The following is a 12,740-nucleotide window of genomic DNA, read 5'->3' as shown; positions in this document are numbered from 1 at the left end:
TAAGACCACTATATTGAATCTACCAAATGGTGCCCTAAGAGAATGTGTCACCACAGTCTAACCTAAATATTTTAGTATAACCTTGGCTACCAAACAAGCTTTGAATGCCATTAGAGCCAAATTTGACTTTGAGGATCTATGCCAACCAACAACTAACTTGTCAAGAGGTCAAGGAATAAGATTCTAAATACCACTTTTTTGGAAAGTACACAGTTCATTGAGCGTGACTTGTCTCTCACCAGGGTGGGCTAAGAAATCACCTATAGTTTTAGGAGTTAGCCTAGAGGAAATGGAAGAGAGACAAGTTTAATTTGAGGGAGACAACCGATGAGGAATTGTGTGCCTTTATGAAGTGCAAAAGAGAGATCAAGCTTAGAAGGTAGGAATAAAGGGGATGGAGGAGGTTGCATCGAAATGGAGTTCGCAAGTGGTCAAATATGTTGTCGGCAATGATAAACCTGAAGAGAAGGATGAGGTGGTAGATCTATCGATACACAAGATATGTCTAGTCTGTCATAGACTTGTACGATTAAAAAGGGGTATAGTTTTCTTTTACACAATTTGAATATCATAAAAAATAATTTTTTAATGACATTTCAATGTTCTCGTAAAACCCTTTTCAAAGATGACATTTTATATTTATGTGTATCTAAAAGTAAAAAGAAAAGAAGATATTTTTATAAATAAGAAAATATATTGTATGTGACAATACTTATATGTTAGGAATCTTTATTTTATTTAGGGTTTAGGATCGACAATGATGGTAGGGTTTGGGATATAGTCTTAGAAGGGAGTAATTTGATGCATAGTAGGGAGAAGACTCAATAAAGTGACATGCTGAAATATACTAGCGTCGAAGGGAGAGTTAGAAACACTTATATTCTTTTTGAGACTTAAGTTTTCTTACGACACACTTACGAGATCTAGATGGTTTATCAAGGTCAGACTAAGGTTGTGGAAAAAACAAATGGACCCAAAGACATGTGGAGTGAATGGGTGGAGAGGTTGACGAGGGAACAATCTTTGGTTGTTAAGAATAAAAGATGACATGTGATTGATGCGATAGCTTGCTGTTAAAATATCACCCCAAAATGGTTTAGGAACACAACCATGTAGTAGAAGGTGTTAGAATTATAGGACTAAAACAAGAGGGGGTGAATTGTTTTTGAAAGATTTTCGCTAGTATTGAAGGTAGAGTAACAAGTTATGAAGAATTAATCAATTGAAAATCTGTCCAGCCAAATACAAAACTGGTTTTAAGCTAGATGCAGAAAATCAACCGGTTGTTTTTACGAAACAATCGGTTGTTTTTATCAGTAGTTTTATCAAAACATATTAAAAGCAATTTAAAGGGTGTAAGGATAGAGAGATTCACACTGAATGTTTATACTGGTTTACTCAACACCGAGCTACATCCAGTCCTCAAAAACCATTGAGAATTCACTATGTAATCAATCACAGATTACAACAACACAACCACAAAGAGGTGATCTTGAAACCACAAGACCCACTCACCCTCTTTGCCAAACACACACCTCTAGTTAGAACACCCAGGGTTTCACACACACCAAAAGTGATGATCTTGTACCACTCAAGAACACACACCACTCCTTGTCAAACACCACACCACTCCAAGAATGTTGATCTTGAATCCCTCAAGAACACACAACACTTCTTGGCAACACTAGTACAAAAATACAATTATTAAGAAGGAAGGGGATAAAATACACCTGGTAAATCACAAGATCAAAGATCAGAATACAAGACTCAATCCTATTCCACACACTTGAGATGATCCAAAAGCTCTTTGAAAACTTGAAAACTCTTTTTGATTGATCTCTCTCACTTAGTTAATGCACCTGGGTAAATCACAAGATCAAAGATCAGAATACAAGACCAATCCTATTCCACACACTTGAGATGATCCAAAAGCTCTTTGAAAACTTGAAAACTCTCTTTGATTGATCTCTCTCACTTAGTTAATGCATAGGAGCATAAAACCACCTTTTTATCTTTCAATCAAATGGTTAAAATAGTTACAACAAAAGCCCAAAAGCTGTTGGAGTCATTTAAAACAGAAAAAACACTTAACAAAATTCTGTTAAGGTTTTCAGCAAAACAATCGATTGATTTTTATTTGACAGCATTAAAATCCACTAAGTGTCAAATAACCTGTTGTTTCAAAATTTCAACCTGTTGAAATTTGTTTGACAGCAAAGGCAAAGACAAAACTTTTCCAAATCATTTTAAAAACCACTAAGTGTCAAACAACCTGTTGTTTTGAAATTTTCACTTCCTTTTAGAAAACCCATCTTTTCAAAATGTTAAAGATTCAAATGAACTTGGATCATCTTAAGGAGTGGATTAACAAGTTTCAAACAACTAGACACACACAACAGCAACAAGGTCTTCAAGCTTTCCACTTAGATTTGGAGACATCAAAGCATCTTGTTCAACAGAAGGGTTCTAGTTGTTTTAATTAGTTGTCTATTTTTGTGCTCTACCAATGTCTTTTGTTGAGAGGCCTATGCATAGGTGGTTTAATGAAGAATACCATGTTAACTATGAGTATCTCAAAATAATGGGAGAGGCATTCACAAGTGTTATCACTAAGAAAAATATGAATCAAAGTACCAAATTGATTTTTAACTTCATTCTAAAAGGATTGAAATATATGGAAAACAACTTCTAGGTACTTTTCATTAAAAGCAACTAAGTACATTGAGAATAGTAATTGAAGAGAAGAGGAATAATCTCAATATAACTTCTAACTATTTTTCATTAAAAGCAACCAAGTACATTGAGAATAGTAATTGAAGAGAAGAGGAATAATCTCAATATTTTGTGATGATAGAACTAGTTTTGATCCTTGAACTTGATGTAGAAGGAGATAAGAAGATTGGAAGATGAAGATCTAGCTTCTCTCTAGGATTAGGAATGTACGATCGTTTTCGACAATTTCCATCAATTAGAAAATGGAAAACGTAAAAGGGATCAGGGACATAAGATCGTGATCAATTAGAAAAATAGAAAACGTAGAAGGAGAACAGAAGATGATGAAAACACCACAATCATGAATGATTGATATGATTGATAAGTCAAATAAGATTTGCTACCTTAAATTAACAATTCAAAGATAAGAATTTCAAAAATTGTTACTCAAGAACCAAAAGACAATTTCTCTCACAACATAAACTTCAATTTTAAAATATATCTTAAACTAATTAGGTCCATTCGATAAGTAATTAACTAACAGAAAATAGTTTTTATTAAAAGTCTCTAATTAGAAAAATGTAGTAACAAATACAAAGACCTAAAATTTCATTTTGAGTCTTTAATCCTTGCACTCATCACACTTAGGTACCCAATCATAACCAAATTCCTATCATAGCACCGCCTCTAAGAGCTGACGTCTCAGTGGCTTTTACTTAATGACACTTCACTCACTGACGCTTCAATCAACTCCCAATTGGTCAGAACCATCCAACAATCAGAACCTCCATAGTTAGCCCTTTCCAAGACACCATCAACTAGCTGTTATATCAATAAATAAGTACCCAAGCACTTAAGGAACTCACCTTCAAATTATTGCTATTAAAGGGGGTGAACCAAGCACTTACGTACTCCATTGAGCATCCCATACTACTTGATGTGGGACTTAAGCACCCCATAATACCCAAGTTCCTATCACATGGAGAATGAAAACGGGTGTTGTATAATGTACTTGGGCTAAGGGGTGAGAGGTGACTACGATGACAAAAGCACCATTGTTAGGATGCTATCAACTACTTTGCTGCTAATTATACTAGTAATCTACTATTAAATGAGCTACATAGAAGATTAAAAAATACCATATTTTTAATTGATAATGAGTTAATGAGATTACAATTTTGTAACCTAATTGCTACTATCGATGAACCCACAACTGTCATCATCTTAAGTTAGGTTTAAAATAAATTGCTTTAAAATATAAATACTGTACTATCAATTTATACTAAACTCATCTAATATGATTCTTTTTTAGGCCTTAGGCCCATCCTATCATGACGTGCTTGACTATTTGAGACTGATTTTTGCTTTTGTTTATGTAGCAGTTTCCTGACAGCATCTTGTCGCAGCCATGAACAAATTAATGAAAATTTTGATTGTAACAGTGAAGATTATATGGGGTCTGAAAAGAAGAATTTCAAATTTGATGGTAGTTTTAAGCGGACTTTCCCTTCAGAAGACAACTTCTCCAACAGTCCTGATTCGTCAAAAAGTTTTGGTGACACACAATTAGATTTATTTCACCATCGCCATGGCTTGTTGATATTGCATCTTGTTGCAACGATGATGTTTGCTCCATCCGTTGTTGCTTGGTTCCAGGTAGATGATATATATAAATTATTGTCATCTTACATTCTAAACATAATCTGTCATGCTATCACTTTTCTTGGGGGATTGGGAAAGGGGAAAGTGGAATGTGATTGATTGAATTCCCACAACGTAATTTTACACCTGATTTTGTTTCTCCCTGATGAAGACCAGGAGAGACATGATCTTACATAATCTTACCCATTATTTTTACATGATTTTGTTTCTCCCTCTATACGCACCTGAAGAAATACGATTCAGTTTCTTTTATTCTTGTTGTCTTTCAATGGATCTTTCTTTCCTCTCGAGGCCTTTTCACTTTCAAAATAGTGAACCCTTCAGTTCAATGTGCACCTTGTTCGTTCTCATCGCTTTCGGCGTGGATAAGAAATAAATCAGTGCAGTTGATAATGAAGTTGAACTCATGTTGAAATGAAAATCCAAGATCCAGTGTTTTGTTTAAACTTTTATTGCATAGATTAGAAGCATAGTTCATATAAATTTTTACTTGGTCACTGCTTGAAAGACAATTCACTAATATATTTTATGATTGCATTCACGCTGGAAATTCTCTATTATTTACTTATAAATTATTAATTTTTGCAGAGACTAGCATTGGGTCAGAGCCTCCCATGGCTCCTGGATTCAGTACTTTGCATTGGAGTCATACTTCATGGCCTCTGCAACTCGAAGCCTAAGTTCAATTCCTTCTTCGTGTCCTTTAGTGGGATCCCCATCCGAAACGTTAGACTCTATTTTATGTATCTTATAGCTGGATACTGGTCATATTTTTCTGGTCTCACTTTGGCTCCGTACAGAGCGTTTTATGTTATGAGTGCTGTGGGGGGCATTTCCTTCGGCCTAAGAATGTTGGGTAGCTGGAACGGCGAAAAGAAAGAGGCTACTTATAGCAGCCGAAAGCATTCTCACAGGCACTGAAAATTTCCACACCACTTTCTTAGAACCTGACAGGAGAGTGCCACGTGTATGTATGTGCAATGTATAATTGTTTCGATGATTGTTAAAGTAGGTCATTGGTGTTAGATATTTGGTTTCCAGTAGAACGAGCAGGGTCTATCGGCTCATCGAGTTTATGCCGGTATTCCTGTGAAAACTGTTGTAACATTTAGATGGATAGTATAGTATTAGCGTCTTTTACATTTGCCGAGGCTGGTTTTGCTGCTGTTGTATCATCGTTTTACGACGATATTTTGCAATTTTTTCCTGAATCTGAGGAATCTAAAGTTTTTCATACTGTTTCACTCAACATTTGTCCTAATCTAACCAGAGGATGATCTTCAGAATCATTAGATAAACACATTCAAGTTGAATTTAACAGTTGATTGTACAAATAGTTCACATTAAGACTTTGTGCTTTTTTTCCCCTTTAAGACCAGATGAATATTTTTCTTTCCTTTTGGTCAAAATAAGGAAAGATAGGGAAAGATAGAGAAGGAAAAAAAAGAGAAAAAGGAGATAAGATTAAGTAAAAAGAAAGATTGTTTTGATGGAAAAAGAGAAATCAATAGGATGATTTGATTTTCTATTTATAATTTTCTATTTATAACAACATAGAAATCAATGCATAGAAAGTACATTAGCAATACCTTCTATTTCAGAAACATAATTATGGGTATGTTCACCTACGCTTACGGGATTCACACTGAAGAAAGGTGAAAGGTTTTTGCTTCATTCACTTCAATTTCTTTCTGCGTCTCCAATTTTTCAAAATAACAACTTTTCCTGCTTTTCTATAACAACATTAGGACTCTGTCGTTGTCCCTTGGTTGTGTTCCGTAAGTGGTACTAAGATTTAGTTTGGAAAGCATTTAGAAAAAGAAAACTAGAGTTTATTTTACACTTATTTTTTCTAGACCTTTAAAAAAAAAATTCGATAAAACAATTAAGAATATAAATTTTGGATACTATGTTGTTACATATTTTGCTTTAGGAATGCAAAAAGTGTATTATACAAAGTACAACCCGTTGTTATAATAGTAGAACTTTTAGATTGCATTATTAAGAAAGAACACTCATTCGAATCATTCTAGATTATATAACTGAGAAGTTGTATTAAATTCTAGATACTTTCTTTTATAAGGCATTTTTGAATCAGATGGAAAGTGATTGATGAATTTCAAAATACTAAGGATACAGTATTTGATACAAATTATGTAATAATTAAGGTTTTTTTTTTAAAAAATGTAATTTTCTTGTAATGGAGTTTGACCTGAACTCATGTGCTAATCATTATGCTAACAACCTAGAACCCCCACATATTAATGCCAAATATTATAAGTTGTTTGAACCAAGAAGAACATGTTATAATAAAGAAGAAACAGAACCTTAGTCAACAAGACCCAACTATAGATTATGATTTTTTAACCCCTCTGAGAGTGCATATTGGACCACACATTGGTGTCCAATGGGAAGACACACCAAGAGCATATAATGTTCTTCCTTTTTATATGTTGGACGTGCCCCTAAACATCTAAAAATGCACCAAGATGTTCAATTCCCATAGGACCTCCACGATGATGACAACAACAACCATTGGAGCAACCATAAGTTGATGCTCCAAGGAGATTGAAGCTTTGGGTATTATACTTTCATAGTTTGAATAATTTTCAAGGCTAAGTACTGTAATTGTTATAATTTCACACACAAAAAATTCCCTCTAAGTTATTGTTCAAAATAAAACCTTCATGCTCGAAAATGAAGCAAAATATAAGACTTTATTAGCAAGTTTAAAATCATTTATAGTATTAGGTGAAAAAACATAATTATTAGAGGAATTCAAAACTAGTAAAAAAAATTAACTAGAGAGTAAGAGAGTATGGGTGAAAAAAAATCCAAATTACAAAATCCAATCCATAATTATCCAAATCCATATTACTTTTAATCCATTTAAATGGATTTATCTCAACTTAGTTGAGCAAAGTTGGCCCAAATCCATGTCAAGCCTAGACGCCCGCCCCCAAGTCAAATCGAGCCTGTATGGGGCAACATTGAGCCACGTCGTTCCAGGTCAAAGTCGAGCCGAGTCAATCTTGGGCCAAGTCGAGCTGAGTGGGTCAAAGCCCAAGTCAAATTGGCACCCAAACCAGGTTGAGTCGGCACCGAGCCCATTTCGAGCCAAGTCGTCCTGGGCCCATGTCCAGTAGAGTTGGTCTGGGCCCATGTCGAGACGAGTCAGTCCAAACCCATATGGAGTCAAGTCGACCCGGGCCATGTCCAACTGAGTCGCCTCGGGCCGATGTCAAGTCGAGTTGTTGCTGGTCGATTTCAGGCCCGGTTGGTGTGGGTCGACATCGGCTCGAGCCAATGTGGAGTTGAGTTGATCTAGGCCCATGTCAAGCCAAGGTTGTTCGGTCTGATATCGAGTCGGCCAAAGCCAATGTCGAGTCCAGTCGAGCCGGTCCAGGTGCATGTCGACCTGAGACATTCAGGTTCGATATTGAGTCCAACGGTTGTTGGCCAATATCGAAATGACTAGGTTAGGGCTAATGTCGAGCTGAGCGGGCCCATGTCGATGTCGAGTCGAGCAGGCCCGGGCCCATGTCAAGCAGAGCAGTCCTGGGTCAATGTCAGGTCAAGCGGTCCTAGGCCGATGTCGGGACGAGCGGGCCCGGGTCGATGTCGGGACGAGCGGGCTCAGGTCGATGTTAGAACGAGCGGACCCGAGCCGATGTCAGAACGAGGGGGCCCGAGCCGATGTCAGAACGAGGGGGCCCGGGCCGACGTTGGGAAGAGCGGGCCTAGGCTGATGTTGGGACGAGCAGCCCTGACCGATGTCGGGACGAGCAAGCCTGGCCTATGTTGAGATGAACGGGCCTGGGCCAATGTAGAGACGGACGGGCCCAGGCTGATGTAAGGACGAACAGGCCTGAGGCGATGTCTGGACGAACGGGTCTGGGCCGATGTCAGGACAAACGGGCCCGTGCCGATGTCTAGGCCGATATCGAGCATAATTTGTCCTGGCGCATCTCTAGTCCAGTCGAATTTGTCCTGGCGTATCTCGAATCGAGTCGATTCGTACCAATGTCGTGTTGAGTTGGTGTCGAGTCGAGACCGTCAGAGCCCATGTCGCCCCGAGTCAGTCTAGACCGATGTCGAGTCGAGTTGGTCCGGGCCCATCTCATGCCAAATAAGTCGGGGGCGATGTCGTGTCGAGCCGAGTAAGTGTGGACCGGTTCGTACCAATGTCGAGTTGAGTTGGTGTCGAGTCGAGACTGTCTGAGCCTATGTCGCCCCGAGTCAGTCTAGACCAATGTCGAGCCGAGTTGGTCCGGGCCCATCTCATGCCAAATAAGTCGGGGGCGATGTCGTGTCGAGCCGAGTAAGTGTGGACCGATATGGTGCCGAGTCGGCCTAGGCCGATGTCGAACGGAGTCGGTCCAAGCGCATGTCGAGCAAATTCGGTCGAGCCGAGTCGGTTTAGATCGTTGTTGAGCCGAGTCGGCCTGGGTAGATGTCGAGCTGAGTCAGTCAGAGCCGATGTCGAGCGTAGTCAGCCTGTGCCGATGTTGAGCGGAGTCGGCTTGGGTCGATGTTGAACGAAGTCAGCCCGGGCCTATGTCAAGCAAATTCGGTCCTGGACGATGTCTAACTGAGTCGGTTTGGGCCGATGTTGTGTCGATTCAGCCTGGATCGATGTCGAGCCAAGTCGGTTAGGGTCGATGTCGAGCGGAGTTGGCCTAGCCCGATGTCGAACAGAGTCGGCAGGTCCCATGTTTAGTCGAGTCAGCCTGGGTCTATGTCGAACTAAATCGGTCTGATTTCGGGCCAAGTTGGTCCGCGTCCAGGTTTAGTCGGCCTAGGCCCAGTTCGAACAAAGTTAGTCTGTGTTCATATCAAAATGGATTTAATGTAATTGACAAAGTGGACTTAATCTAATTAACAAAGTGGATATAATCTAAATTTAATCCACTTTAAATAAATTTTTAAAAAATCCTAAAAAATTTAATCTAGTTAAAATACGAATTTTAAATCCAATTCATTTGTTTGGATTTGGATTATATCTAGATTGGATTATGACCACCATACCAGAGAGTATACTAATGGTAACGTAAATACTTTTTAAGGCTTCAGATTTACTAGAGAACTTTGACAACTATGATTTAGAACATGTGGAAAGAACCATGAACAATGAAGCAAATGAGTTAAGGCAAATTTCCTTTGGATATAAAGTTTTTGAAAATGTTGAAAAAGTCTCATCAATTAATGCGTATCTCCTTCGATATGAATAGTCTATAGGCACATTGATCTCATCAATGAGAAGTATTGAAAGAAACATAAATCTAATTTAATAAAAAATGAATGTTAGAATAGAATGTTAATTAGAACAAAAAGAAGTGAATGGAAGGTAAGCATAGATCAAGTAAAATTTGACCAATTTGTTGAATTCGTTGGTGTTGCTATATTTGATGAATCATTTCTTAATTTTGTTTTAAGATTGAAAACTTAGTTTTGTATTGTTGTGTCCTTTTGTGATTTGTATGTCTTTCCTCTTTGAGATTAGATTAATCTTGATAAATTCTTAAGAGATATTATTTATATCTTTGTTATAATCTTTTATGGTTAAAACATAATTTTAGTTGGTTAAAAGATAGTTTAATCCACTAAAATGTTCTTATCTTAGACTATATTAAATATTTTAATTGATTACTTTATCGATTCAATAGATTGATACTATATAGTTATGAAAGGGTATTTTAATTTGTTAAAACAAGTTTTTAATATATTGAAATTTTCTATGTTATCATAAGGATATTTAGCAATCTATTTTAACATATTGAAATAATGGTTTAATCCATTCTTTTTACTAGTAAGTGAAATCAACTAAATAAAATGTGTTTTTAATTCATTAAAATCGATAGAATAAATTATATATAACTCCCATTTTTAGATTATTTCTTTAGATGTTTTTTAAAGTTTGAGATTTTAAAAAACCTTGCAATTGAGAGAGTTATTCCTCTGAATAAAAAAGTGTTTTCTTGAAGCTTTCTTTTATAGTTCTTGAGATTAATCTCTTCGGTTAGAGAAAATTCACTTGAGTTTTTCATATCTAATTTGATCTAGCTATAATAAGGTGATATTGTTCTTTCGTACATATTTGTTTTGTGATGTTTGACCTCGACTAGATAGGATTTTGAGTTGTGATTCTATAACACAATGTTATAATGGATTAAGAACACTCTTGAAAGGTTCAAGAGTGGTGTTCTAGGTGTATCTTGTACTTGTAAAAAATTGTTTATGTTGACTTTGTTTGTTTAGCTGAGTAACTAGATATAACTCTTGTCAAGAGTGAATCAGTATAAAAATTATAGTGTGATTTTCCTTTTTCACTTGTTTTTGGGAATGAATTTAACTTGTTTTTGTTGTAACTGCTTTTTTTAATATGTTAAAATTGAGCACATGATTCACTTTAATAAATTAATTCAAAAAGTAATTCATTCTAATTCTTTAGAATTTTCAAAAAGTTTTGAAAGTTCAATTCACCTCCTCTCGAACTCGGCCTTATTTTCTAACAACTATATCTAGAGATGGTTCTTATAAGATAATCAAGATTTGGTCTTGTTTTCAAGACAATGACTAAGAAAAAGTTGCCTTTATTAAGGGTGCCTTTATCAAAGGACTACCCATATTTAGAGGTGTTAACTATTAGTTGTGGAATGTTAGAATAAGGATCTTTATTAAATCAATCGATAGAGAGATATGGAATGTAATTATAAATGGACCTTTTATGCCTAAACATGTGATTAATAAACAAACTTATTAATAAACCTTGGTCTGAATGGTTTGAAACTGAAAGCTTAATATGATTGTATGGCCAAAAACATAATTACTTTGAAACGTGATGAGTTATTTAGGGTTTAATAGTGTACTTCTGCTAAGGACATGTAGGACACTTTAATGAAATCATCCTCTAAGTAGCAATGGAAGACTTAGCAAAAGAACTTTCAAAAATTTTCCCAAGTTTTAAAAGAAACTCGAAACTAGGGTTCCTCTTCCAAGGAAGCTTCCTTGGAGAATATCCCTTATAAGAATACTCCCATTTTATGACCCAAGAAAAAAAAAAGACAAGCATTTTAGCAAGTTCAATTCTTATTCAATTCAAGGGTGAGTTACAAGAGGAGGCAATGGGTATTATTTATGGATGCATAAGCCCCTAGCAATTCATGATTTGTGGGATGAGGAACTTAAACTCAAGCTAAAATGTAGATATAAAGTTCTTTCTCCTTCTCTTAGAAGTCTCACATCATGCAAAACTTTGTGATTTTAAGCCTTTATAAGTGCTTAGACTTGGATGTATGGACATGTCTGTGTACCCTCCTTGTGTGGTTGTGTTGTGTCTAGTTTTCCTAAGGTTTTTTGACCTCAAACCAAGCCCAATTAGTGGCCCACTTATGCTCTTATGTTTCTACAAAATTATAGGAAAAAAATATGCCTATTTATACTTCTATACATTTTTTACAAGACTATCTACAAGACTAAGAAGAAGGAGGAAAATCATATTATTATACTCTTCATGTATAGAGTCTTCCTCATTGAGGCTTCACCTTCTCATTTCCTCTTAGTCAAATTTGTGGTAGTTGGATGGTCCTCCATCATATTTTAGAGGTTATACATGATGAAGTAACTTCCGCTGTAAAAAGGGCTAGAAAACATGCATTGACTCAGGCGTATGTGATTTTTAGAATGCAACAAGGAGATATCATAATAGATGTGCAAAAATTATTTACGTGTTCGAAAAAGGACAAGTTGAACATAAATGTTCTGAAATGTCTTTATAGAAGTTGGAAGCTTAAAGTGGCTGCAATTTCAAAATCCAAGGGTTTATAACCTTGACCACTGCATCACTCTTTGGTAAGTTGAGCGAACACAATCTAAAAATGAATTGGTTGAATGTCAAGAGAGCAGTGAAGGGAAGGTTAATGGCACTGCACTTAGGACTGTTGTTTAGAAAAAGGAAACCAATGAAAATGATGAATGCAATGATTTAGAAACATTAAACTTGCTGACCGAGAAGTTTGTAAAATTTCTAAAAAACGTAGAGCAAAGAAAATAATCCTTCTTAGAAAAAGGTATAATTTCATAAAACCTTAATCTAGTCTTCAAACTTTACTTATTTTGCTTGTGGTAAAGAAGGACATATCATAATTGATTGTCCAAATGTTCAAAATAAGTATAAAGTTTTGACAAGAAAAGTGAGAAGAATGCCAAAAAAGAAGGACATAGATAGCTTGGCAAGACATTGATGAAATATCATCTAGTGTTTCATCAAAAGAAGATGAAGAAGAAAATTTATGGTTGATGGTTGGCTATGAATCATCAATCCATAGTGTAAGTTCTAACTTTCCTATCAATGGAGAAAAATACAG

General features: G+C 36.2%; 1 protein-coding gene across 14 annotated transcripts in view; it reads left to right on the top strand.

Moving 5' to 3' along the window:
• The window catches only part of LOC137827005 (GPI inositol-deacylase), a 39,169-nt gene extending 33,546 nt beyond the window's left edge, over positions 1 to 5,623 (top strand). For 7 of the 14 annotated variants that reach the window (XM_068633182.1, XM_068633184.1, XM_068633181.1 and 4 more), the window contains exons 18-19: positions 4,095 to 4,368; positions 4,963 to 5,623. In XM_068633182.1, the coding sequence (XP_068489283.1) occupies positions 4,095 to 4,368; positions 4,963 to 5,295 (607 nt within the window). In that variant the 3' untranslated portion in view covers positions 5,296 to 5,623. Of the gene's footprint in view, positions 1 to 4,091; positions 4,369 to 4,962 lie in introns of all 14 variants that reach the window. The other 7 variants (XM_068633180.1, XM_068633183.1, XM_068633179.1 and 4 more) reach the window with 1 other exon arrangement.
• The last annotated feature ends 7,117 nt before the right edge of the window (positions 5,624 to 12,740 follow it).

Source organism: Phaseolus vulgaris, chromosome 8, assembly GCF_000499845.2.
Source record: "Phaseolus vulgaris cultivar G19833 chromosome 8, P. vulgaris v2.0, whole genome shotgun sequence".
Lineage (NCBI taxonomy): Eukaryota > Viridiplantae > Streptophyta > Magnoliopsida > Fabales > Fabaceae > Phaseolus > Phaseolus vulgaris.
Note: the sequence above shows the minus strand (reverse complement) of the source record. Positions and strands in the feature narration are given on the sequence as shown.